General features: G+C 54.6%; 1 protein-coding gene across 1 annotated transcript in view; it reads left to right on the top strand.

Annotated features, from left to right (window-relative positions):
* The window catches only part of ATXN10 (ataxin 10), a 110,865-nt gene that overhangs the window by 71,267 nt on the left and 11,895 nt on the right, over nt 1–27,703 (top strand). Inside the window, exon 10 of the mRNA XM_036420242.2 lies at nt 23,087–23,150. Coding sequence (XP_036276135.1) covers nt 23,087–23,150 — 64 coding nt within the window. The remainder of the gene's footprint in view (nt 1–23,086; nt 23,151–27,703) is intronic.

Below are 27,703 nucleotides of genomic sequence, written 5' to 3'. Positions count from 1 at the left end.
CGGGAGTGCAGTGTGTGTGTGTGTGTAGAGGCGGGAGTGCAGTGTGTGTGTGTGTGTGTGTGTGTGTAGGTGGGACGCAGTGTGTGTGTGTGTAGAGGCGGGGTGCAGTGTGTGTGTGTGTGTGGAGGTGGGACGCAGTGTGTGTGTGTGTGTGTGTGTGTGTGTGTGTGTGCGTGTGTAGAGGCGGGGTGCAGTGTGTGTGTGCGCTTGCCCGCGGAGGCGGGTGCAGTTGTTCTTTTGTGGCTGCACTGTTTGTGTTGTTGTGCCTCTTATGTTACAAATCCTTCCCCATGTGGCTCTCAGCTCGTGTTTCTCTCCAGCATTTGAATAATTGGTTTAACATGAGACTAATTTCTGGGATGATTCATCGCTATTTACTCCGTAGATCAGTGGCAGTGTTGAATTCACCCACTGGAGAAATCCAACAGGTAACTGAGAAAGAATCATTTCTTGGCAGAAGGGGTGCGGAGGGGCTGGAGCCGAGCTGCTCTCTTCAGCCCCGGGCAGTGCTGGGAGGGTCAGTGCTGGAGGGAGGGAGGCCGCAGCTCTGAGCGGAGCTCCTCTGGCCGCCATGGCTTTGGTCTGCACCTGCGCGGAGCGGACGGCCGGGGGCCTGGGGGTGGGGAGCAGAGGAGGCGGAGGGTGGCTGAGCAGGGCGGGGGTGGGGGTGTTGACAGGAAGAATCAGGCTGGCAGGCCCAGAGCAAGGCCCTGCGGGCCTGTCTTGCCTGTTGGAATTTCAACCCTGGCAACTTCCAGCGTCACCCTCCTTCCCAGCCCCCACCCAGCACCTCGGCTCCAGTGCCACGGGGGAGCGCCGGCTGCTCTGTTCCTGCCATGGAGGCGCTGCCTCTGTTTCCCTCGCAGTTCCAGCAGCGGGCCCAGGAGAGGCACCGGAAGCCGGAAGCTGGGACTGAGGCCAAGGCTGGGGCTGGGCAGGGCCTTAGTCAGATTAAGAACCGTTCCCCTGGGGGTCCTCGGAGAATGTTCCCAAAGGGAGGTGGGTTCGCCGGGTTTTTTCTCGTGCTCTCCCTGGCGGAGCTGGCTTGGTCTGGGGAAGGCAGTGGTAGTTCAGGAGAGCTGGGCAGCTGTGAAGACGGCTACGGGGTCCCGGCTCGCTCTGCTGACCCCGTGGTCAGACTGTGCTCAGCATTCTCCTGGGAAGTAACTGGTACTTTGTCCTTCTTTATGCATTGTCATCTTTTGTAGTTTTGGTAAACAGTTTAGCTCGGATTTATTAGAAAATTAAGCTCTGGTACACTTCCTCCAGTCAGTCATACTCATGGAGGCCACATTTAACTTGGCATTTATTAGGTGTCTGTGAGTGCTGCTTAGTAACTTCATTAAATTTATAAGAAGATGAAACAGAGTTGAGCTTTGTGACCAGATGCAGAGTCACCAGAGTTGGGGCCCCAGGGCTGGTGCTGCTTAGCTGCTGTGACAGCGCAGTGGCTCGGGGAAGGCCACGTGGTAGTGAGGGACCCCTGGCGCATCCTGCACCCAACCCCCCCAATAAATCTCCCCTCTCATCGCCCTGAGCTGCCACTGCTCCTGCCTGGCCTGGGCTCCCTCATCTGCAATGGGTGCGCCTGGTCCCAGGCGGGCTGCTGCCAGAGGGGGCGCCTCACCGCCCAAGTGGCAGCACAGCCCACACGCCGCGGGTCCTCCCGCTGCCGACTCCAGCCATCTCAGGTCCGCCTTCTGAGATGGCATACTACGGCCGGAGGTGCCTCCATGTGGGCTGGGCGTCAGGGTTTCTGGCCCAAACATTAGACTCCAATTCCAGATCTTTAAAGCCTGAGTTCCGGGAGCATCGCCGGTTCCCGGCTGGCTGTCGCTGTTGCCATCCACAGCCTGGAACGCGGGGCTGTGCAGCGTGTCGTGCTCGGGACGTGGCCCGCGAGATGTCTGGGGGCTGCCGAGCGTCCGTGTAGCACGCCCCGGCCTGTGTGCTGCGGTGCGCACTGAGCAGAGTGCGGGAGCTGTGCTGTCACTGCTCCGAGGCCAGCCCTGCTGTGATGCGGCTTCTCGCAGGCCACTTCCCAGGTCAGACCCAGCCCTCTGCAGCGGGAGCGCCAGTGCTGCCGGGGCCAGGCTGCCTCTGCGGCTTTAATGACTCGGAGTCCACCAGGACCGCAGTCTGCACGGCCCGAGGAAGGGCGAGACGCCTTCACGAAGCGCCTGAGGTTCGGTGCCACTTAGATCCCCTGCAGGAGTGGGGTTCGTGTCTGCGGTCGCCTGCAAGCCAGCGCCCTGCTCAGTGCCGAGGCCAGGCGGAACGGAGGCCAGTGGAGGTGTGCCTCTGGGAAGTGTTTTCAGAGGGAGGTGATGGGTGGACCGGGCAGAGATCCCCTCTTCATGGGCCTGTGCAGCTCGGAGGAGGGGCCCCCACGAGGTGGCGCTGCAGGCCTGCAGGGTGAGTGGCATTCAGGAACGCGCAGAGGCCGGCTGCCTGACTGCTCACACAGGTCACCGCCGCCCCTTCCACGGCACTGAGACCGCAGGTGTATAGAGTAGTTGGTAGTGTCCATGGCTGGTACCACTCCTCCCCCAATTATCTCCAATAAAATGCACAGGTTCTGATGTTTCGGTAAGTTCCAGCAGGTGCACGTACCTGTGTGACCATTGCCCGGCCAAGGTCTGCACCACAGTTTCGGTTCCTCAGTCCCCGGCCCCTGGGGCTGCCCCACAGTGCGGGGCTGGTGGCCTGGGGAGGAATGAGGAACAGGGTGGAGCCGGCACATTCTTCTCTGAGGCGGAGAGGGTGGCGGGTGGAGATGGCTGGGTGCTGATACGCCGCATTCCTTTGCTGGGACTCCCCGGGAGGGAGCGGGTCCTGGAGGTCCGGCTCCTCCAGGCCTAACTCGGGGCCTCACAGGCAACAGCAAGTCTCGGCCATCTCAGTGACGTCCGACCGCCGTCACATGCTTTCTGTCAGCCCCCTTGCAGCCAGCGCTTGTGCGTGTGTGTGCATGTAGACCCAGCTCCCGTGGGGTTTATTCAAGCAACAGTGATCATTCCACATTCACCCTTTAGCAGATACCTCCTTAGGGTCCACTGTTTGCCAGACTCTGTTAAGCTCTGGGTTCACAGTAGAGTCAGGAGCTCTCCTTATGCTCAAGCAGCTTCCGCTGTGAGACAGCTGCGGCGTGGTGCTGCGGTGCGGTCAGAGGGAGGGAGAAAGCCCAGCGGCTGCTCATCAGGATGGCACCGGCAGAGGCCTCAGGAGGAGCAGCAAAGGGCTTGCAGGGGTCCTCAAACTTTTTAAAGTGGGGGCCAGATCACGGTCCCTCAGAGAGCTGGAGGGCCAGACTATATGAACTACTAATTCCTACTGTAACACCTCGGCTGCGCTCACTGCCCAAAAAACCTGGCGGGCCGGATCAGACTCCTCTGCGGGACGCAGTTTGAAGACACCTGGCTTAGTGTCACTGCTCAGGAGTACTTTGCGTGCTCGGACCTCTCTCAGCTCGTTGGGGCCTCATGTTACTGCCTCCATTTTGCAGATGGGGAAACTGAGGGCCAGAGAAGGTAAATCATGTGCTCTAGAGCACACTGCTGTTACGTGGCCTGAGCAAGAAATAAGCCTCCTCAAGCCACTGGCATTTTTGTGGGTTGATTGTTGCTGCAGCATGAACTAGCCTATCCTGACAGAGCAGGGGGTGGGAGGGATGGGAAGCACCCAAGGGGAACAATCGGAGTGGAGGAAGGGCCCTGGGCGAGGAGGCTGGAAGCAGGAGGGCGGGTGAGGGGGAGGACCGAGGAAGACTGGAACCTGTGAGCCTTTTTCTCTTTGGGACTTGGGGCTGGGGCTGTGTCCCTGATTATTGTCACCTGTTGGGGAAGTTCGATTCTTATTTCAAGGCCTGCCTACTACTTAGCGTCTTTATGTTGGTGATTGAGAGCAGAGACTAAAAACCATTTCAAACCCCGAGGCTGCAGCCCTGCTTTCACTCCTTACGCTCCCTCTCCGGCCCAGGCCCAGCGCAATGCCGGCCCTGGGCCGTGTTTTGTGCCTCTTTAGGCAGGATAGTGAGGATTCTGAACCAGATCCTTTCTCAGTCACGTCTGCGTTCCTATGCAATGCCACAGCGGCTGCTGATTTCCCTGTAACCTTTACAGGAAGCGTGGCACAAAAATGATCATTGCTGAAAGGATGATGCAATAGAACAGCTACAAACCCCTTTAAAGGGTACAGGTTAGTGTAGTGAAGCATTGGAATAATGGGTGCTAGGAAACATTCCCCTTTTGTGAACCTGAATCCAGGGCATAGAATATTTTATGTAATTCATTGCTCTATTGTTATCATACACCTCTTCCTGCTTTTGCCCAGTCATTATTAGTAATTACATAAAAACCTGTTTAAAGCTACACCCCCGGGAGTAGCAGGAGTTGGTTGCTTGTCTAAGTGGTCTTTAATTAAAGTTGGGGGGAAATGTAGGCCCCGATGATGGAGATATTTTTTAAATGTTCTCTAAAACAGAAGGCTGATTAAGTGCAGTCAGGGTGAAACTGTACTTAAATGGATTAAAGTCTGATCTGGCTTTTTACAAAACCACATCTGTCTGGGCTGGGGTAGGTGTGGTCCCGGTTTTAAGCAGGTGGAGGGCCAGGTAAGCCTTTAAGAGTCTCTGACTCCCAGGTTTTTCTCATTTAAAAAAAGTCCTGTTTAAACACATGTTCTTCCTTCAGTGTGTGGTTTGAGTGAGCCGAATAACAGAACGTATGCACAAAGGGCAGCATTATGCTCTTACCAGCTGCCACCGTGCCGGCTCCTGAGGTAAACCGGTCATGGTCTCCTCCGCACTGGCCTGGCTGAGCATCTCCGAGCCAGTTCTGGGTCAGCCTCCCTTTGCGTGTCCCGCGATGGGCCTGTCTGTCTGGCCCAGGGCAGGTCCTCCGCTGCCTTCCCTGTGTGCGTGCGTGGCCCTCCGGCTCTGAGCGCTGCCGCCGCCGGAGCGAGAGGAGGCCGCTGTCCTTACCTCCGTGACAGTGACCGCCGCGGGGACACCATGTCCGGCAGGAGCACAGACTCCTTTCACCATGTTCTGTGCTTAGGCTGCTCGTCACACCTGCAGGGACGTGTGCGCGCGCACACACGCACACACTTCGAATGTGTCTTCACACTCGACTAGTTTCCCAGGAAGAGTTCGCACTCCGCTGGGCTCGGCCGTGACCAGGTGCGGCCCCGGTGGCCGGGGGTCCGCCAGGCCTCTTCCTTCTGGTGCCCGGAGCAGACGCGGCTTGTAGGCGCTGCTGAGCTCAGCAGCAGCCCTCTTGCTGTGGCCATTAGCCTGTGGCCAAGCGGGCTTCCCTGGCAGCGTCTCACTGGGGGCCCCGAGCCCATGGAGAGGGTGAGCGAAGGCCTGCTTACTGCTGTGGGCACGGCACCTTGGGCAGGAGCTGCGGGACCCCAGGCCCTGGCCGAGCCGGCAGGACGCAGAGCTGCCTAGCGTGCAAGGCCACAGCCTCCCCGCGCCCTCTGCCTGCTCTCCTGGCCTCCTTGCTCCTCCTCCCGCTTATTGCGCCGAGTGGCCACCCCGCCTCTCCGCCCGCCGGACAGATGGCCTCCCTCTGCAGCTCCTCCAGAGCCTGGTGAGGAGGCGGCACCGCTTCACTTGGGCTCGTTTCCATCCCTTCCAGCAGCTTCCCCCACTGATGTGAAGCACCCATTCTGCGCAGAGGTCTCCTCAGCCCCCCCAGCCCAGGGCCGGATGCTGGCATGGTCAAGGGTGGCCCTGAGAGGGGGCGACGGGAAGGCTTAGAGCAGACAGACAAGAAAGGAAGCTGGGTCTCGGCGTGACGCTGCTCCCTCATGGAGAGACAGTGCCCACGCCCACGAGCCACGTCTTTGTTTTACAGCAGATGCACGAGACAAAGGAGGGGCGTGGCCAAGATGTTTACAGCATTCTCCTGGGTTTCGATCCTTCTCACCTACACGCACCTGATCACGCTTTGTTTACCTGCCGCCTCTATCAGGCTCGGGGGCCCGTGTTCGGACCACAGGGTCAAGCTCACAACCACAGCTGCTGGCTATCACGGTGCCGGGGGGCTCTGCCCTCCATGCTGGGACCTGCACGTGGCCACGGGAGGACTGTGTCCTCTCATCGGTCCGAGGCTGGACCTGTCCAAGCGCCGTAGCCGTGCCCACGCCAGGGCCTCGCCACTGGCCAGTGCCCAGTTAGGGCTTGGTGGGAGGGTTTCTCTGCCAGCCTCTCCGGCCCTGTGTGCGCCTCCACCTGGGGCCGGAGCTCGCCGGCACCTATTTGCATCTGGCTGACCCAGGCCTGTCTGGCTTTGTCTCTTCCCGCACCAAACTGGACTCGCTGTTCGTTAGCCTTTGTGCCAGTGGCCGTTGTGTTGACTTTTCCCCCCTCAGCCTTTGTGGGTAGATTGAAGCTCGGATAGGGTTTTCTCTTTTTTGGTATCAGACCTTGCGTGCTTTGATGAAGAGGAGCTAAGCATGCTTTTAAACAAGCAAAGACTTTATTCAGAACTGTTAAAATGAGACTCTGGATGGAACAAATAACAATCCCAGAACCACAAACACATTTAGAAGCTGCGCAGTCACTGAACTGCACACGCTTCCGCTGCTCACACGTCTTGTTCTCCTGGTCACATGGCTAGCGTGTCTGCCTGTGCGGGGCGAGTGGCCTCTGAGGCGCTGTCCACTTTACACTTGACTGTTTGTGCCCAGCCTGGACCGCCGCATGGCGGTCACTGGCCAGTTAATTCTAACAAGCTGCTTTTTTTTAAGGAAAAGTGAATCCCTGTGAGGAATTAATTTGAAGAGCCATGCTGACAGGAAAGCAACATAAACGGAAGTTGGTTCCCCTATAACAGTGGTTGGCAAACTGTGGCTCGTGAGCCACTTGCAGCTCTTTGGCCACTTGAGTGTGGCTCTTCCACAAAATACCACGGCCTGGGTGAGTGTATTTTGAGTTAAAAGGAGCGATTTCCATGCTTCGTTACATAAGGGACTGCCTGTGATGATCAAGGTCATCACCCAGGCAGCATCACCTGCACTTCCGATTTGGCATGGAGAGGTTACCATAGCTGGAGTGCTTAAACTTCTGTGAACTCAGAATTCTTTTATGATGAGGGACTGTTTCATGTTTAATATTCTTGGTACAGAGTATGTGTTCAAATATTTCACCAGGTATGTGTTTTTTACAGGTTCATATAATATATAAAATGCGTTTCTGTTCCAAGAAAAACAGAAGTAGTAAACAGTTGGGAGCGAGTCTGCATACTTGGCTTTCTCATCCTGTGTGATGATTAATGCGCCCGCTGTGCTCAGCCTCACGGTTAACCAGGTTAGTGTTTAGCTGCGGCCGGGCCGCTTCCTGCGAGAACAGAACGGCCAATCCCCGGCCGCCGCCCCCTGGGCGGGGTCTCCGCATTGTTTCCAGATCACGGTGCTTAACGGAAGGTCAGCTTCTCTGGTGAAGGCAGATTGTGGATTAACCACGCTGTGCCATTGCGCACCCTTCACACCTGCCTGTCCGCCACAGCTCCGCCCGGCCCTGCCCCGGCTCATTCCCAGGCCAGAGGGGGAGGCTCGGCTTCGCAGCATCAACGCCCAAAGCAGCTTCTGAGGGAAGCAGGTCTGCCGTCTCCACAGGGAGAGCGGGGGCTTCGTGGATGAGCGTGTGTGGCCCTGGGCGGAGCCCTTAGTAGCTGAGTGTGCTTCTCCATGATCTACTTTGCTCGCCTGTTCTGAGGATTTAGTGCGTGGCTGGCAGACTACAAACTGGGCCTGTTTTTGAAAGTAAAACCATTTAGCCACAGTCATGGCTGTCCCTGTAGTCTTGCCCATGGCTACTCATGCTGCCCAGCACAGTTGGGTAGTTACGACAGAAACAACCCACTGGCTTACACAGCCGAAAGTATTCATTCTCTGTCCCTTTAGAGAAAAAGTGTGCCGGCCCTTGATAAAATGGTTTACCAACAGTGATTGAGTCTCAGCTCTGCCTCTTGTCTGCCTCTTGGTAACTGTGGCCTTGATCATGATTTGTGACCTCTTTGTGCCTTAATTTCTTCTCCACAAACGTCGTTTTCCCATCCAGTCCGTGCATAGCGTGTGCCGGCGGTGGGTCAGGCACTGTTCTGGGCTCAGGAGGGCAGCAGTGCTCCGAGGCGGCGTGGAGGAGTGCCTGTGGGCACAGCCCAGGGAGCACGGGCACAGCGATCCTGAGGGGACTGTGCTCCATGTGCAGACAGAGGGGAACCTCAGTGCTGGGTTGGAACCCGTATGGCTCCCTGTTACTGGCCCTGAGGTTTGGGCTGAGGACTGAGTCGCCAGAGAACTGAGAGGACTGCGCGGCTCCTTCGCCCCGAGAGAACAGCCCGTGGAAGCGTGTGGTCTCCATGAAGGAAATGGTGTCACTGGGCCCAGCTCAGAGCAAGGGGAGGGACGGGCACCTGTGAGACCCATGCTCTCAGTCCAGAGCACAGCGCGGGAGAGCAGGCCCTGGTCTGCCGAGGAGTCAGCGTCCTCCTCTCCCTGCTCAGCACGGCCTCCCCTGACCTGCCTGCAGCAGAGGACGTTTGATGGGCCACAGGCACTCCAGTCTGCGGCCTGGGGTCCAGGGTCACGGTCAGGAGACTACAGACGGGCCGGAAGGAAGAGGGCTGAGGCTAGTTTGTCGGCTTGTTTGTTTAAGGTGGAAAAGGGAAACCTCCAGAGCTGGGCGAGGCTGGACTCGCTGTGCGCCTGCGCGCCTGTGCCCGGCAGTGACGCAGGCCCCGTGGTCTTCCTGTGGTTTGGGCGGCGCCTTTTCCTATAGCGCCTGCCCTGGGCCGCAGCTTGGGAAAGATCTACCCCGAAGCATACGGGGTGGAAAGTGACCCTTCGGACCGCCTCACGTAATCACAGTGGGAAAACCAAGACTTGGAACTGTAGCTTGTGATCTGGTAGAGATTAAATGAGATTTATATACTTTTGAAAATAAAAATCACTTGTATTTTATATGAAAACATGCCATTTTTCTAGAACTTTCATTTTTAAAATACTTAGTTATTAGCAATATGTTTTTGAAAAATCACTGACAGAGAAAGAAGTAGAAAAATATAATTTACCTCTGGTTGGACCAATCAGAAGTCGGTGCCTTTAAAAATGTAAAGTTAATCTTACCTGTCTATGACATTACTAGGCTTAATATTACCTGTTTTCAATGGCTCTAGAGTTCCCAATTAATGAAACTCCAGCAAGCCAGGGTGCGTAGGTAAAGGGCAGGCTCTGTGTGGAGCTGTGGGCCGTGAGCCTGAGCTGAGGGCGTGTTTGAAGCCGGCAGCTCTCACGTGAGGCCAGGCTGCCTCTGCCTGTTGGACAGTGTGGCCTGCAGAGCGTCACTATGGAGGTCAGGAGTCTGGCAGTGATCTAGGCCCACACCCTGCCTTGCTCTGGGCCGCAGTGAGCCCACTGCCCCTGGAAAACAGGGCAGCAGGAGTCCTGCCTCAGTGCCTCTCGGGAGGGGTAAGTCAGGGGTTCATGGCGTGTGAGCAGCAGGGGAAGCCTAGTAAACATTAACTGTCGTAATTGTTTGCACAAGTGCATCTGGTCTTCCTTCTGAGATCTAGCCTGCGTCGCTGACTTCCTCCTCTCCCTCCCGATGGAAGTCCGGTGGCTCTTGGAAACAGCCCATTGAGAATGGCCCTTTGGGCTCCGGATGGCATAGATGCGCCTCTCTGGACCCCACTGCCGAGGGCACACACCACAGCCCTGAGCTCTGCTGTAGAGCAGACAGCGAGGCCGAGGGGGGGCCCGGCAGAGGCAGCCTGAGCGCAGGTTCCTCTGGCTGACGTTCCAGAAGCTGTTGGCCCAGAACACAGTGGGGGTGGGAGGAAGACGCATCAGAAGCTGGTCAAGAACTAAGGCAGCTTGGCAAGACAGACTGTAGACGGTGCCCACCCTGTTTTAGACAAACACCCGGAGGATGTAGTCCCACATCGGCAAAGGGAGCGTAGGGCTACCCCTCACCCCGATACAGTGAGGTGCCTTCACCCCGCTGGGTGGGGAGCCAGGACCTGCATCCGCTCCTTTGTGACCAGGCACCCGCCCGCCCTCCCGGAACAGCTGTCAGGGAGGTGCGTGGGAAGCCGGACCGCCTCCTGTGGGAGGAAGAGGGGGTAAAACTGCTTCTTCCCAGCAGTGAGGGGCTCCTCGGCCGGCCGCACACCTCGGGGGCAGAGCGGCTGGGGGAGGGCCCGGACCGGCACCCCGTGTGGCAGGAACAGGGCGCACAAGGTCCAGCTCCTGCCATCACACCCTGAATGCGGGGTGCAGTCAGGAATCGGGGGTATACCAAGGACCCGGGAGCTCACCCCGAAGAGGAGGCACCGGGTGGCACAAAAGCGGGACGCCGGCGGGGGGTTTCAGGGAGCAGTTTTGAAACTTGGAACAAATGGGAAATCTCAGCAGAGAAACAAGATGGAAAGGAAAGCCACCTGGACATTTTAGGCTGAACAATGTCGTAACCGAGTTAACATTTAAAATCTGTCTCGGGCTCCGCAGCCCAGCGAGAGGACAGGAAGGAGGCGGCGGGCGGGCAGAGGGAGAAGTACCCAGCCTCCGACAGAGAGCGGCTACCGCATTGGACGGGTTCAAGCCTCGGGCCAAGGAAAGGGCACGATCCTCATGGCAAAGCCCCGTGCAAGTCCCAGCCAGTTAGAGCCAAAGGTCCTCAGGGTCCGAACCTGTGGGCCCACGAGGCCGAGTGATGCGGGCTGGGGAGAGCTCAGGTGCATGGGATTGAGCAGATCTGAAACCCGTGAGAACATTGTAAACTCTTGCCCACGCCCTTACTCTGCCTCCTGGAATCTGGCTATAAAATAAAGACTCGGCCGCAGGCCCTGGCGCTGTCTCTCTACTCAGGGCAGCATCCTACCACGCCCCAGCTTTCCTCTCTTGGCTGTCTGCTTTGACCCTTCACCGCCACCCTCTCCCCTCAGGTTCACCCTGGCCGTGCGGGCAGGCCCAGGGGAGATGGCAGGGCCCTGGGACACTAGGGCTCGGATAGGTCTGTCGCCAGACTCCCAGAGGAGACAGGAAAGAGAATGCAGCCAGAAAATGTTTCAAAAAAACGGTCCCAAATTTGGCAAAAAACAGAACTAGAGATTTAGGAGGGTCCAGGCGGGATCATGTCCGTGGTAAATGTGCGCCTCTCTGGAAACGTGACGTGTGTTCTGTGAGTCTGCACAGAGCTCTGCGTGGGCACAGACATGCCGACGCCGCTTTCGGGGGGAGCATCTTCCTTTCCCTGCGGACTTGGGGCTCGGGGGTCCCGGCATCCTGTCTGGCCTCATGGGACTCGGGAGGCTTCAAGTCACCGCACGCGAGCGCATTCGCGATAAATGCACTTTGGGATCCATATTTTTTGCTCCTCAGTCACTGGTCAGCTTCTCTCATTTTGCTTAAATAAGCTATCTTAAAGAAACGACAGCTGTGGTTCAGCGAGTTTCAAGGTTTTTGAGGAAGAATGCAGCACACATGCCGGGGGCGGGAAGGGGAGGGCGGGGCGGGGCCGACACCAGCCATCTCACTGAGCACAGCGTCCTCCTGGAGGGCCCTCGCTGTGCCCGCTTCCTGCCCCTGCAGCCGGGCCGGTGGCTCTCTGCCTTCCCGTGGCCCAGAGGAGAGCCGGCCTGCTCGGGGCTCCCGGCTGTGAGAGCTGAGAAGGCTGGGGTGGGAGCTACGGCTGCACTGGGTGTGGCGCCCTTAGGGACACGCTCCGCAGCCTCTGAGCTCCCTGGCGGCTCCTGGGGATGCTTCACATTCCAGCGGGAGCACCTGGTGGCCACTGGGCCTGGCTGCGCCCAGGGCCTGGGGAGCAGGTGTGGCTCGGAGCGAGGTGATTCCGAGGGGCCCACTTGCCCGCCCTCTCCCGTGGGAGGCAGTTCCCCCTCACAGGGACACAAACTTTTCTTTCCGTCTGGAGAGCAGAATAGACCATTTTGTTTAAAGCCATCTCGCTTCACTCGTTATTTAAACAGATCTTATCTGCTGGTGAAGAAGTCATGAGGAAATTGCACCAAGTTCAGGTGCAGATGCTCCAGGACCATGGGTGGTTGGACTGAACATACTTGTATGATCACTGTCCCTGTCCTGGGGGGGCCTCAGAGGCTCGCCCTGCTGTTCTGGAGAAGCCCCTGTGTTTCCACGCGCCGTCCAGCCCTGGCTCCCCCGTTACTGAGGAGCCACACGCTCCTCGGTCCTTCCGGCTCGCCTGAGCGAGGCGGGCTGTGCTGGCTCTCACTGGTCCCTGCAGTGACCATGGGGGCCCGAGGTGCTGTGAGTCTGTCACCGGGAAACGGGGCGAGGCTTTCCTGCCTGCTGTCTGGTGCCTCTTCCTGAGAGTTCGGATGGCCTGACCCCCCAGACCTCCACTGCGGGGCAGGTGGCAGTGCCCGCCTCCAGACCCCGTGCTGCTGCTGAGGGCAGGGCAGCTCTGCGGGGGCAGGAAGTTGGAAGAGGCCCTTTGGGGCAGCCTGGCACGTGTGGCCGGCGAATTGTTAAGAGTTTTCTTTCACCTGGTGGTGCTTCTGGGCATTTCTCCAAAGTAAACCATCAGTGATAGAGGGGAAAGTTTGGTAAGGATATTCATTATATTGTTGGCTGAAATTTAGAAGGGATTCAGATGTCCTGAGAAGGTGAAGGTGAAATAATTACAGTGGCTTGGAATAGAATGGTGTATGCCATAAAAAAAAAAAAAAAACCCACTTTTTCAAAGAATTTTTATTATATGGAAAGATATGCGATAGCGGACATTTGACAATGATGCCGTACTTTGAAAATGTGTGTGTGTGTGTGTGTGTGTGTGTGATATTCGGTCTGAGGAAAGAGAAGGTGTGCATGGTAGAGCTGTCCCTACCTCGGGGCGGGGGGTGCTTCGCCTCCAAAGAAAGGCGTCAGGTCCTCGGGAGCCCCCAGCCTGGGCTCGGGAGGTTTCGGGACCCGGATCCTCTGGTGCCGTGTTTCCCAACCTTCTCTCGTGAGAATCACCTGGTGGAGTTGTTAAAACACAGATTCCTGAATCCCGCCTAGGAAGTGCTAACCTAGAATTTTTGGGAACATATAGGTAAAATTATATACTTAACTAGTGCTCTAAGACAGGTGTTAATTTTCTTTCTGTTTTGGAGAGAGGAGAGTGTGTCACAGTTCGGGAAGACAGGTGCTGTAAAAGGTGTTTGCAGTGAATTTGATGGGGAGGCCTGAGCAGACCGAGCCTCCAGCAGCTCCTGGCCGGAAGCTGAGCTGGAGGAAGCAGCTGTGCCAGGACCGTAACATGGGGCCAAGCGGGAACTCGGTGTGTGTTTTTTGTTGTTTTATTTTCTAAAGTTTTATATCAGTCTCCTTTCTCCCCATTTGTCCCCCCCACACCCCCAGCCATTCCCACCCCGGGCAAGCCCCACCGCCCAGTGTCTGTGTCCATTGAAGTCAGTTCCTCCTGATGTACCATAACCCCATCTCACGCCGGCCTCTTCCTCCGCCCCACAGCACCCGCAGGCCTGGCGGGTGCCACCGCTCAGCTCTGACCGTGGCGCCGCCTTGCAGGTCTCGCTGCCACAGCCCCTCCTCCAGCCTCTTTACTGGGCAGCAGGGCATCTTCTTAAAGGTCCAAGCTGATGATTTCATTCCCCTGCATAAAGCCTTGAGGCTCATTTTACACTTTGAAAAAGATTGAAATTATTTTCCTGACTTCAAGGCTATATTCTACCCTACTGGGCCACCTATGGAGCTTTTACAGTACATACATGCACATGCGTGTATGTGCCTGGACCATCACCCCAAGGCCCATGAGCTGGGACCAAGGCACCCCTGGACCAAGGAGCAGTGTGTTCCTCAGCTCCATCCACAGCTTCTGCCTCCGCATCCTTTCTGTGCGGGGAGAGGAGCTCCCGCCTCCAGCAGCCACCCTCCCCGGCCGCTGCAGCCCCCAGGGGGCTCCTAAGTGGGTTAGACAAATACATGAATCAAATTAACCCCCAAATCACTTTGACCTCGAGGCAGGATTCATTCCATATTAAGATACTGCAGTGAAAGGCCTAAATTCACTGTAGTAATAAAATGCCCACAAGAGATACCCTATATTTGAATATTAATTCTATCTCATTAATCAAATTCCCAGGGAAATACTAAAATCCAAGGATGACATTTCATTTTAAATTAAAGTCAAGTGCTCTGCCCGTGTGAGCTGAAACTCGAAGAAATTGCTCTCTCGACCTTCATTCTGCTCCATCGCACCTGGGCCTGCTCGGCGGGTCCTCGGAGCAGCTGCCGCCTGTTGGGGTTCAGGAGCCCAGGACAGGTCGCTGATCTGCCTCACCTCCTAAAATCAGTGAGCGGGGCACGGGCTGGTGCAAGCCTGCTCCCCAGTCAGGGATCGAGCTGTCCCAGGGCTTCTGCTGGCAGCCCGCCCGCACGTCACCACAGCAGGCCGCTGCGGCCTGGCGCCGGGAAGGGTGTTGGCTCCGGCTCCGGGTCTGTGGTGCACCTGAGGCAGGTGGTGGCTGTGGCATTGGGTCTCACTCTCCTTGGCCTCTCTTTCCTCCTGGCTGTTGTAGGCCCGCTCACAGCTGAGCTCTGGTGGCTGAAACATGGATGCCTTCTTGCATTTACTGCACAAACTCTTAACCTCCGCGCCCTTGGCTTCTCCCTTCTGGGCGTGTCACTCCGGCCCTCCCTACCCTTCCTTTGCTGAGGGCAGAATAAAGAGATTCCCAGGCGTCAGAGGGAAAGAGAATGTGCCAGCAGAACTGTGCTGTAATAAACGTTCAAGGACGAACAGGGTGAATCTGATTCAAACGAAGAAATCAAATATGTAGGTAAAAATAAAACACCTTCCCCCTCGCTTTTTGGTTGTCTAAAATATGATTGGCTCTTTGATGCATTCATGGCAGGCGTGGCGTGTATGTTGAGGTTTACATGGGTGTAGAATAAATGCAGGAGAGCGCAGGTGCCCAGATGCCAGCGGCATGTGCAGCTGGCGGCCGTGCACGGTGTTGGAAGTGGTCTCCAGTGAGTCCTCACATCCCAGCGTTGGCACCAAATCAAGAGTAAAGAGGAAATCTCCGTAGCCAACGTTTTAGAAAATGAGTTTGTAATTAAAAGCTCCCGCCACCAAATCTCCAGCGCGCCTTGCTTCGGTGGCGAGTCTCTGAATCACCTGAGAAGGAAAACGTGCCCGTGTTTCTCTTTAAGAAACAAGGGAGGAGGGAATACTTCCCAGCCCATTTTATGAAGCCAGCGGTGCATTTGTCTGTATATCATCCAGACAAAGCTTTACAAGAAAAACCAAGCTACAGAAACAAACGTTAACAGAATTATGAACGAAAACTATTTTTTCAAAATATTAACTGATGTGTCCTATATAAAGTGAAGAGCATTGCTAACAACAATGGCGCTGTTGAGTCCACATCACAAAATGAAGCACCAGTGAGCATTAACGGAAGCAAAGGGGATGGAGAGAGGATGAGCTCAGTGGGCAGAGCGAAGGCATTTGACAGAGTGTGACGTTCACAGTGAACACGGACAGCAAGCGGCGAGGAGAAAGGCACTTCCCCGGCTGGGTCCTGGCCCCAGCACAGAGCGGCCTCAGACGCCCGCGGCTGCACCGAGCGCTGCATGTGGTCAAACTGGAAAGCTGTTCTCCGTCTACATGGAAAGTTAGCATCTTAGAAAACACTGTGGAGAAAACAAAAATTAAGGCCCAGGGACGCGTTATCTGAGGAATCGCTGCTCAGAGTGGCCGTGGCGGAATGCCAAAGGTGGGGTGGCCGCGCCCTGAACACAGCTCCGCATCAGCAGGCACCGGGCAGGCGCAGAGGAGTCGGGGATGCCCCGAGGGTGCGGAGCGCCCAGCATGGCCATGTCCGAGGACACCTCGTCCCCAAGAAGCCTGCCCTGTTGCCCCCGTGGACCCCGTCAGCACGACGCCGGGCCCTCTGTGCTGCTGGAGGCGCAGTGTCAGGCCCGGACCCGACGGGTCAGGCTCCGTCCCATGTGTCCTGTGTGTGCGGAGTCGGGCAGCGGGGCCGGCACCTCTTCGGGTTTGGTTTTCCTTTGGTTTCCGTTCTGCCGGAGAACAGCCCGAACAATGAGGCTGTTTCCTCTCAGCCTGCCCATGGCCCAGGAGCTCAGAGGCAGGAGGGGGCGAGCTCTGAGGCTGCTGGCCAGGGTGGGAGAATGGTTAGCGACCAGCCGGCAGCCTGGGCACACCTGCCTGGGTGCGTGTGCGTTGTGCAGATGGCTGTCTGGCTGGGTGCTCGCTGGGAGGCCTGACAGCTCGCTCCTCACCGGAGCTGCCGCCGTGACTCACCCCGGGCTGGCGCCGTTCCCAACACGCCGCGTGAAAAAACAACGTGTTTTACGAAGTGCGAACGGAAGGAACGGTTAATGCCCTAACTGTTCCCTGCCCCCCACGAGCTCCGCGCAGCAGTGAACGCAAGCTGCAGTCACCGAGGCCCCCTCACTCCCCAGGGTTCCGCTCTGCCCTCCACGTGACCTTGTCCTGTGTCGTCTTTTTTTGTGTGTGTTTTTTTGTTTTGTTTTTGTTTTTTATGATGTCACAGAGGAAGGGAGATGGAGAGGGAGATAGAAACATCGATGATGAGAGACAATCTTTGATTGGCTGCCTCGTGCACGCCCCCCACTGGGGATTGAGCCCACAATCCGGGCCTGTGCCTTTGACCAGAATCGAACCCAGGAACCTTCAATCTGCAGGCCAGCACTATCCACTGAGCCACACCAGTTAGGGCTGCCCTGTATCATTCTTAAGTGACCTGCTTGTCATAGGTCACTTAACATTAAATGAATTTCTATAAGAACTTATTTGTCTCATTTCCTAATTCATTGGTGTGAATGACAAGTCTTTATCTAGGGAAGCATATCCAGTCCCACCGCGTCTGGGGTGACCGTCACTTATTTCTGCTTCTGCTTCGGTTTTCAGCGGTGATTTTACTTCCTTCAGAGAACATCGTGCCCATTTAGTATATCTGAGAATTCTTTCCCCCAGGCCCTGGGGAGCTGGCCTCCGGGACAGGGGCTCTGTGACCGTGCAGCTGGTGCTTGTCAGCTTCTGGGCCTTTCAGAAGGAGTGACAGCTCGGGAGCAAATGCTTTTAGGGAAAAAAAATGTCTCATGAATACATGCTAACTGTTTCTAATTGAAATGTAAAATTAACTTTTTTATGCTGAAAAGCTTGGTTCCTAATGATGAATTGCCCGCTACTTTAGCCTGAATTTAGAAATAACGGTCAAGAGAGAAACCAAGATGGCGGCATAGGTAAACACCTAACTGCAGCCTCATACAACAATTTCAAAAAAAAAAAAATACAACTAATATACAAAATGACATTTCCAGAACTAGAGGAAAGTTGACTGACTGGAAATTCTACAACTAGAAGGAAAGAGAAAACCAGAAGGAAAATCAGAGGAGCTGTAAAAGCCTAAGGTACGGAGACACGGAGCGCACGTGGGGGGAGGACGGAGCCAGAGAGGAGGGAGGCTGAGTGCTTGGCTGGCATTCCTTAGTGGGAAGGAGATAAAAGCTCCGGACTGTGCTGAGCCCCAGTTCCGACTGCACTGAACCCCAGTTCTGGGCGAGACCCTGGGGACCCAGGCTCATACGGAGGGATTCTAGGCTGTAAGGTGGAAACTCAGGGGAACAGCGAAAGGCAGAGCCCCGGAGGTGCACACATTGCGCACAGAGGATGGACTGTAGACTGTGCCACTGGATTGCCCTAGCAGGAATGAGACAAAAGCTCCGGGCTGCACTGAATCCTACTTCCAACCCGACTTCCAACTGCATTGAACCCTAGTTCCGGGCTCATTGGGGGAGAGACTAGACTGTCTGGTAGCAGGCGAAACTCAAGGGCACCTTTCAGAGGTGCTTGCAGCAAGTACCAAAGGACACTGAGGAACACTGAGACTCAGGAACTCATAGGGCAGGGCTGACAGGAAGCCAAGGCTGTAGGCTCCACCCTGAAACTCCACCCCATCCAAGCTGAACACAGAGGCTTTTGCAATTTTCCAAGTCTAGTCGAATAAGGTTGTCTCCTGGCATAGACACAGCTGATCCTCACAACCGATTGGCCTGAAGGTCAGTTCCTCCCAGCGATACCAACAGCAATCAAGACTTAACTACCACAAGGCGGAACACACAGTCCACAAAGGGGTACACCAAGAGTGTCCACCTCAGGTAACTGGGAGACTGACCCACTGAACCATATAGGACACCTTAGCACACAAAGCCACCCTACCAACTCAGGGAAGCTGCAAAAATAATGGAGACAAGGAAACAGATTACAAACGAAAGAAGTGGAGGACAACAAGCAACTGGATATAGAGTTTAAAACCACGCTTATAAGTTTTTTTTAAGAATTTCTTAGAAGAGGCCAATAAAATAAACGAGACTTATGAGGATATGAAAAGGGATCAACTAGAAATAAAAAGGGATTAACTAGAAATAAAGAATACAGTGGCCCAAACCGGTTTGGCTCAGTGGATAGAGCATCGGCCTGTGGACTGAAAGGTCCCGGGTTCAATTCCGGTCAGGGGCATGTACATTGCTTGCGGGCGCATCCCCGGTAGGGGGTGTGAAGGAGGCAGCTGATCGATGATTCTCATTGATGTTTCTATCGGGTCTAGTAATAATTGATGTCGTTTTTAAACATTCGTTTAAAATCTTGCTTGGCGTTGACTTGTATTGACATAACCTTCAAACACGTGGTATCTACAGAACGTGTGAAGTGCAATTAACAAGTTTTGCTTGAAAAAGTTTGTGTTTGGTTTGGTTTTTGTTGCAAAACTAGGGCTAAGAAGATGGCAGATGAAGAGCATATTCGGCACTGCATGCTTTACGAGTTCCAATTAGGAAGAAAAGAAGTGAGGCTGCAAAAAACATCTGTAGTGCTCTTGGTCAAGATGCAGTTAGCGCCAGAAAATGCCAGCGTTGGTTTGAGAAATTTCGCGAGGGAAATTTTTCGTTAGATGACAAGAGTGGTCGAGGCCGTGTGTCCAATTTTGATCAAGAAGCTCTTCAAGCTCTTTTGGTGCAAAATCCTCAAATTACCCAACAAGAGCTTGCGACAACTTTAAATTGTTCACAAAAAACAATTTCCAATCAATTGCGTGCACTTGGCAAAGTCCAAAAGTTTGGAAAATGGGTTCCTCATGAGTTGACCGACAACAACCGTAATCAAAGAGTCACAATTTGCAGTTCGCTCCTCTCTCGTCAAAACCGTTTGCCGTTTTTAGAGCAAATTGTTACCGGAGATGAAGAATGGGTGCTGTATGTTAATTTGAAAAGGCGGCCTCAATGGTTGGACAAAAATGAGGCTCCGCAGCCCACGCCAAAACCTGACTTGCATGCGAAAAAAGTGATGTTGTGTGTTTGGTGGAATTTTAAAGGAATTCTTCATTATGAACTTTTACCATCTACCCAAACCATTACAAGTGCAGTGTATAGTGCCCAATTGGAAAGGTTAGCCCAAGCTTTAAGAGAAAAAGAACCCGCGCTGATTAATCGGAAGGGCGTAATTCTTCACCACGATAACGCACGACCGCATACTGCAAGAATCGCTGCTGAAAAACTGCGCCAGTTGGAATGGGAAGTTCTCCCTCAACCTGCATATTCTCCTGATATTGCCCCTTCCGATTACCATTTGTTTCGTTCTTTGCAAAACTTTCTTCTTGGAAAAAAATTTAATAATGAAGAATGCCTCAAAAATGCATTGACCGAATTTTTTGCATCAAAATCACAAGAATTTTACAACAGAGGGATTAAAATGCTTCCTGAGTGTTGGGCACAAGTAGTAGAAAACAACGGCAACTATATTGTTGATTAAATTTTGTTGTATTGTTTAAATAAATTCGATTTAAAAAGTATTAGAAAACGACATTAATTATTACTAGATATAATAACTCTCTATCCCTCTCTTCCTTTCTGTAAAAATTCAATAAAATAAAAATAAAAAAATAAAAAAATACAGTGTCTGAAATAAAAAATATTATACAGAGTCCTAAAAACAGAATGGAAGATCACAAGAATCAAGTCAAAGATTTGGGGGGGAGAGGGGAGGCCAATGATAAAATATGTACACAGATAATAATTTTTTTTAAATCAATAAAATAAATAAATTTATTCAGGATCTACTTAGGGTTCATTCATTGCATTCAGTTGTTATGTATCACCAGCTTAAGTATTTCAACAACGTAGTTACATCCCTTGTAAATTGGTCATTATTTAAATGAAAGTTTTAAATTACTTGCAAACTAAAAAAAAAAAAAAAAAGTCAAAGATTTGGAACATAAAGACCCAGAAGACACTCCTCCACAAAAGCAAGAAGACAAGAGAATCCAGAAAGTTGAAAATAATGTAAGAAACCTCTAGGACAACTTCAAGCGAACCAACATCAGAATTATGGGGGTCCCAGAAGAAGAGAGAGAGCAAGATACCGAAAACATTTTGGAAGAAATAGTGACAGGAAACTTCCCCCACCTGGTGAAAGAATTATACTTACAAGTCCAGGAAGTGCACAGAACCGCAAACAAAAGGAATCCAAAGACCACACCAAGACACATCATAATTAAAATTCCAAGAGCAAAAGACAAAGAGAATATTAAAAGCAGCAAGAGAAAAGCAGGTAGTTACCTATAAAGGAGCACCCATAGGATTGTCAGCTGATTTCTCAACAGAAATCATGCAGGCCAGACAGGAATGGCAAGAAATATTCAAGGTGATGAATAACAAGAACCTACAGCCAAAAATACTCTACCCAGCAAAGCTATCACTCAGAATCGAAGGCCAGATAAAGAGCTTCACAAATAAAAAAAAAGCTAAAGGAGTTCATAACCGCCAAATCAGAATTAAATGAATTGCTGAAGGGGGTTCTTTAGGAAGAGGAAGAAAATAAAGATAAAAATTAAGAACAACAAATACATAACTATCAACAAGTGAATCTAAAAACCAAGGGAATTAAAAAATCTGATGAACAATATTAACTGGTGAATATAACAGAATCAGAGGTATGGAAGGGGAGTGGACTGACGATTCTTGGGGAAAAGGGGAGTGGGGGGTGCGGGAAGAGACTGAACATAAAATGTGCACCTATGGATGAGGACAATGTGGGGTGGGGAAAGGGCAGAGGGTGGGGTGGGAACCTGGAGGATTGGAGCAAAGGAGGGGGGAAAAAGTGAGGAACATTTGTAATATGAACAATAAAGATTTATTTAAAATTAAAAAAAAAAAAAAAAAAGAACGGTTCAGACAGCAGTGCCGCCTCGGCCTGCTCAGAGGCCGAGTGCATGAAAGGTCCCGTGGTGTCTGTGAGCTCAGGGCACCTCTCACCGAGATGTGAAGTCCCAGCACCAGCCTAATCCTGTGAAGCAAGTTTTCTTCCTTTCGTATGTCGGCAGATTAACTTGTTTTTCTAGCTTGAAGTTTGATTTTTAAAACTATGTAAAACACACCCAGGATTCCAAAGCCAGAAGTGCACAAGCAGGGCACCCACTGAGGCTGCCTCCATCTGTGTCTTCCGTCCTCTCCTCCGCGCTGGGTAGCCCTGCTTTCACTTAGCCGCTGTGGTGTTTGGATGCAAGAACACGTGCTTATTGTGCCTCCGGGAGACAGCGGAGCTTCGCACTTCCCTCCCTGCACCTGCTCTCTCGCATGCTCTCATGTCCGGCCACCCCTTCGCAGACGCAGTGACCTCCGTGCGCTGCACAGCTCCCTGGCGTCCTCTGTATCACTCCCTAGCTTATTGGCCAGCGGGGCTGCGGCGTCTCATTGCCCGATGCCGGCACTCCCACCCGGTCAGTAGCCATCAGGGACGTGCACATGGACCGCAGTGACATCCACCTCACACCCAGGCCGGCTACCCCGGCAGACAGGCCATGGCAGCTGTTCCCGAGGAGGGGGATGGAGACGGGCAGCCACTCTGGAAGAGTCTGTTCCCTGCGGAGCTTCCTAAAAACCCGGCGATGCTGCTGCTACCAGCTACATCACCAGGGGAAGGAAGCGCGCATGTCGGCTGGGGACCACGTTCCGGGTGTTCACCAACACCGTCACACCCAGGCGGTGGAAACAGCTCAGTGCCTGTCGCCAGGCGAGTGGGCAAGTGAATGTGGTGCAGCCACAGCACCAGGGGCATGTGGTTCAGCCGTCACGGGACGGAGCACTCCGCCCGCCACCTCCCGAGGACTCGGATGCTGTGCTCAGTGGCAGGGACACAGGAGGCCACGCGCTGTGGTTCCGATGGCGTGAACCCTCCAGGTCCTGCACGTCCTGAAGACGGACTGGAGGGGGAGAGATGGCTGCTGTGGGTGTGGATGGAAGGTTCTAAAGCTAGAGAGAGGTGACGGCGACACGCTTGGTGAACATACTAAGTCCCCTGGATTAAAAGGGTGCCTTTTCTGGTATGAGGATTACAGTCTCAATAAAATTCATGAAAACATGCGTTGTGCTGTCTCCCGGCACCGCTCCGTGTGCCTGGCTCCTGTCCCTGTCCCCTCCCACAGTTGGTGTCATAGCAGCATCTTTATGGTCCGCCTGCATTTCTTTTTTTCTTTTTTTTCCCCTCAGGGTCATTTCTGTTCATGTATTTCATCCATTTTTCTTTTGGATTGTTGAAGTTCTTTATGTATTAAAATAGTAAACCTTTGCCTATGATAGCTTACGAATCATTTTTCCAGTTTCCATTTGCCCTCTTAAAAAACCCAGTCAGACCTGTTCCTGCGGCTTCTGGCTTTTGAATCCAGTTCGAGAAGCTTTTCCTGCTCCGAACCTAGGAAAGGCCGCGCTCGCTCGGCTAGTGAACCGCCGTGACCTCAGGCCCCGCTGGCGTCTGTCCTGGGGAAGGCGATCTGCTCTCCTGTTTGTGGGCTCCCAGACACCCCGCCTTTCTGAGGAGGGGGAAGGAAGGAAGGGTTTCACTCTGCTCAGGTGCCTGTTAACTGTTCCTGTGCTCACTGCAGACAGCATAGCGACGAGCAGGGAAAGAAAACGGACAGACAGATCCCCATGGCCCCGGCGCTCCGGCTGCTGCGGGTGTAACTCCGTGTGTAACTCCATGCTCTCCTCTCTGCAGGTCAACGAGCTGGACGCCATCCCCCTGATCCTGGACAGCTGCCGCCCGGACGACAGCAACCCCTGTATCCTTGCGTGGGAGCTGCGCCTCGGTGTGCCCGCCCGCCCTGCCGCTCCTTGGCTGAGGAGCTGCCTGCTCTCCCGCTGGCTTTTCCTGAGAAGGAAGCCCTTCTCGGCGGCTGGCCTGGCCCCGGGCAGCCGGTGCAGGTGGCGGCCGGGAGTCACAGGGAGATGCCGCGGTGGCACCGAGCTCTCGTTTTGGCAAGTCCTGTCCTGCGGCCCTCTGTGACCGCGCTGCGGCCTGGCTCTTGTCCTCACCTCTAGTCCAGGTGTGTTCCGGGGTGTCTGGCACTCGTGTCCCCAAGGAGCGGTGCTATAGGAAGCAGGTCTGGTGCAGTGAGGAACCCCAGACCCGTGCCGCCGTTTCGGTTGGAGAGATAAACCAATTTCTGGAGCTTTCCTGGTGAGAGCCACTCGCAGCCCCGTCCTGGCCCTTCTCCGCACGGCCTGGCACTGACAGCGGGGGGAGGGCAGACAGGCTGCTGTGGGGACTGGAGAGTGGAACCCCAGGGCACAGTGAGGGGCTGTCCGAGGATGGAGGAGATGGGGGGAGGGCATTTTAAATTTAAAGTAAAACCCCTCACTGGTTTCTGTCAAGAACAGAAAAGGACCCCTAGCTGGTTTGGCTCAGTGGATACAGCATGGGCCTGTGGATTAAAGGGTCCCGGGTTCAATTTCGTTCAAGGGCACATGCCCAGGTTGTGGACTCCATCCCCAGTAGGGGGTATGCAGGAGGCAGCTGATCCATGATTCTCTCTCATCATGGATTCTCTCCCTCTCCTTCCCTCTCTGACATCAGTAAAAAAATATTTAAAAAAAGAAGAACCGGAAAGGAGCTGATGGCATCACATGTTTCAAAGTAAGTGGACGAAAAATGCTTGCTTGTGCTAAAGAACTGTCGTTTGTCTGATTAGCCATCGCTCCGCAGGGAGACAGGCCCAGAGCCTCTCGCTCGGGGCAGCAGCTGGCGCCGTCGAGCGCCGAGCAGGGAGTGGGGCTCAGGCCGCGCTCGCTGCAGAGCCCCGCTCAGCTCGCTCCAGGCCGGGAGGAGAGGGCCGCTTGCTGCCAGGGAGCAGGGAACGAGCGGGCGCAGGGAAGCGGCTTCCGACAGAGAAGCACTTCGCCAGGCTTTCTCCCCTGGCCCAGACCGCCCTTCTCGTGAGCAGCTTCGTCTCATGGCCTGGAGCTTTCAGCCAAGACCCGCCGGCGGGAGGCTGTTGCCCACAGCACGCCAGCTCCCGGGCTCCTGCACAGGTCTCCGCCCGGTTGCCCAGATCCTCCCTCCCTCCCTCCCCCCTCAGCTCCTTCAGGAACCTCAGAGGGCCCTGCTGAGCATTTGCACACTTGCCCTCCTTACTCCGTCTCACCTGCCCTTCGCAGATGAGCACTGCACTGCGAGTCCCGGCCACTTGCCCTGGGTCAGGCCGGGTTTGAGCTAGGTGTGTGCCATGTGCCTGCTTCCTAGCCACTGGCCCACGGCCTCCTCACCAGCCCCTGGAGGCAGGCCCAGGCAGAGGCCGCAGGAGCTACTCCCGAGCGCTTCTGGGCCGAGGAGTGGCGGAACCTGCAAGGGCTGTGCCGTCCTCCGGGCAGGAAGTGACCGCGGCTGGAGCCCTGGGGACCTGGCGATGGGGAGACGGTGCTCTGAGCATTCTCGTGGCTTTCATAGCATCACCTGAACGCAACCTCCAGACAGGCTTCGCTACTGAGCGTCAGGCGTGTACCCAGCTCCCCGCTACCATTAGGCCTGTGTCTTACCAATGTCCCAAGCTCACACATCCAGTGAGACTTCCTGCCTTCGCCCAGCCACCTGTCCTGGCCAGTGGGGACACCTCCATCGTCCAGGGGCCACGGCCGGAAGCCTGGGAGCCCTCGCCGCGCTGTTTCTGCCGGTAAAAGGAGGAATGGACACGGCATAGCGGCATGGTGACGTGTGCATGTGTGTGTTTTGCCAAAAGAAGTTTCTCCCAAGAGTTGTTTCTGTTGTCACTTCATTAAGCGCGGCTTGGCAGTGATACTTTTTCAGATTTGTTTGGTTTAACCTCTTCAGATAATTAACAACAGGTAAGCTCTTAGTGAATTTTAATTTCAATCGTTTATGTTAAAAAGCAATAGATGTTTGGGTGTGCTTAGACTCGGAGCAGTTCTGGTGTTGATACCAGTTAATAACAGTACCTCCCTTCTCGGGTCATCCGGGTCATCGGCCATCCCATCAGCCTCCTCCCTGGGAGGGGAGGGCTTGTGCGGCCTCTGGCCACCCCACGGGACTGACTGGTCACCCGCGGGGACCGAGGACTCCAGGCTGCATGTCAGAGAGGCTGTCCCGCTGGCGGCCGGCTGGGAGGCACTGACCCCCGCCGGGGCAGTTCGAGGCTGAGGGGTTCCCAGGGCCGGAAGTCATCGTCCCCAGGGTGGCCGGCGGGTGAGAGCCGGGGCTGCTGCTTCGCCAGCGGCCAGCTGTTCGCTCCCGCACTGTGGGCCCCGGTAATGACACAGGCAGATGCCATCGGAAAGTTCCAGCTCCGGCCGCGGAGGCCGTCCTATTGGTCAGGTTCGTGGCGAGGGGACTTTTGTTGTTGTTTCCAAATAGAAACAGCTGAGCTTTATTTGAAGTGTTTTCCTTTCCTTCTTTTTTTGATCTGTTTTGATCAGCATCCTTGATGTGGCTTTTTTTATGTTGTTTTTATTGGAGGGGGAGGGGACAGGGACAGAAGGAGAGTCCAAACAGGGTTTTGTTTTGTTTTCTGTTATTTTCTTTCTTCTTTTTCCTTCCTTCCTTTTTTTCTTTACCTTTTTGTTGTTGTTGTTGTTTGTATTGCAGACAGCAATGTAACGGTTTGTGGGAATAACAAGCAGACTCTCTTTCTCCAGAGCCAGATAGCATGGTGTCCACAGCATCGTCTCAGGAGCAGACGGACCTGGTTCTGCCACTTCTCACAGTCTGAGCACCTCGCTGAGCCCTCTGAGTCTAGCCTCTGTCCCACAGGGTGTGGTGGGGGTTAGTAAATTGCCCAGCGTGTAGCTTCTCAACAAATAGATCTTCTTGTACTGAGACCCTATTGTAACTCTTGCTCCCTCAGAGACAGGTGTAAATGCCCCTCTTGGTGGTGCCGAGTCAGTGTGAAAGCTCCCGTGGTGGTGATGATGGTGGTGGTGGTGTCACAGAATAGAACGGTGAGCTCGCACACAGGTGCACAGCGACACAAATGGGTGCCGGTGTGGTTTGGCGAGAAAAGGACAGGTTTTTCCCATCAATAGTGTGAGACCAGTTAAAAGTGTATGCTGGGCCTGGCCGGGTGGCTCAGTGGCTGGAACATCATCCCATACACCCAGAGTTGGTGGGTTCGATCCCCAGTCAGGGCACATGTCCAGGTTGTGGGTTTGATCCCGTTGGGGCGCGGATGGGAAGTGACCAGTTGATGTTTCTCTCCTTCCTTCCTCTCTCTCTAAAATCAATAAAAACATATCCTCGGGTGAGGATTTTAAAAAAATCCTTAATGGAAAAGACTCATCACCCATACCTCAATCCTTTCACAAACGTTAATTCAGGATGAATCCTAGACCTCAACGTGAAGGGGAACACCAAAAAGCTTATGAGGAGTCAGAAGGACAAGGCTGTTACCTTGGGTTAGCTGCAGACTTTTAAAACAAAATGGGAGAATTGTAACGGAGAAGCACCACCCGTGAGAGAAAAACCTATGAGAAGGTAGTTGCATTGCGGAAGCTGACAGGCCTCAGAGCCATAGCGGGTAAGGACTCCTGCCCGACAGCCAGGCAGAGACGGCCCGGCTTACGGGGAGAGCGGCCGGAAGGCGAGCGGGCAGGCGGCACAGGCCAGGCAGGGCCGGTGACGGCGGGAGAGCCGGCTGCAGCAGCACCGGAGGTGCAGCGGCACCAGTGGGCCCAGAGGGAAACGGGGTGCCGGTGGGGCCCAGAGTGGCCTCAACGTGCCACGTCCTGGCACCTGCCCCGGGAGCCAGCAGGCCCACCCCCAGGTATGTGCCCATCAGAGGGCGTGCCCCGCGCGGTGCCTTCTGGCCAGGGCGAGCAGTCTTCCTGCGGGAGTTAGGTTCCCCGTGCCCTGTGTGTGTGGGAGTGCCGGCACTAGCGCCGTGCCACGGCAAACGTAGGGATTTTAGGATGAACAACTTCCCCAGGGCTTGAGCCGACATGGGAGGATCAGATGTGATGTAACGCATGAGGCTTTCACACAGGGAACGTCTCCTTGTCCAGGTGTTTGGGTGGAAGTCAGGCTGTTTTAAAATGACACAGAATGAAATGCTTGCAATTGTGTCCATGTGGCTTTCAGTTCTGTGCTTCCCGGTGTCGTGTCTAAAGCTAGAGCTGAGCGTAGCGGTTTGTGCGCGGTGAGCGTGCGGCGGCCCTGTCTGCCCTCGCCGGTGCCCTCGCCGGCTCGGTCTGCACTTCGGCCCCTCACCCAGCGGCCAGGACGCGGCTGTGGGCAGAGCAGGTGTGGCCCGGCCTGGGCTGTGCTGTGAGCGGCATTATTGAGATGTGTGTGTTTCCTTACAAAGCTGCTTATTTGCCAGTTTCTCTC

This window comes from Pipistrellus kuhlii, unplaced genomic scaffold (genome assembly GCF_014108245.1).
Source record: "Pipistrellus kuhlii isolate mPipKuh1 unplaced genomic scaffold, mPipKuh1.p scaffold_m20_p_64, whole genome shotgun sequence".
Classification (NCBI taxonomy): domain Eukaryota; kingdom Metazoa; phylum Chordata; class Mammalia; order Chiroptera; family Vespertilionidae; genus Pipistrellus; species Pipistrellus kuhlii.
The sequence above is the reverse complement of the archived record's forward strand: the minus strand, read 5'-3'. Positions and strand labels throughout refer to the sequence as shown.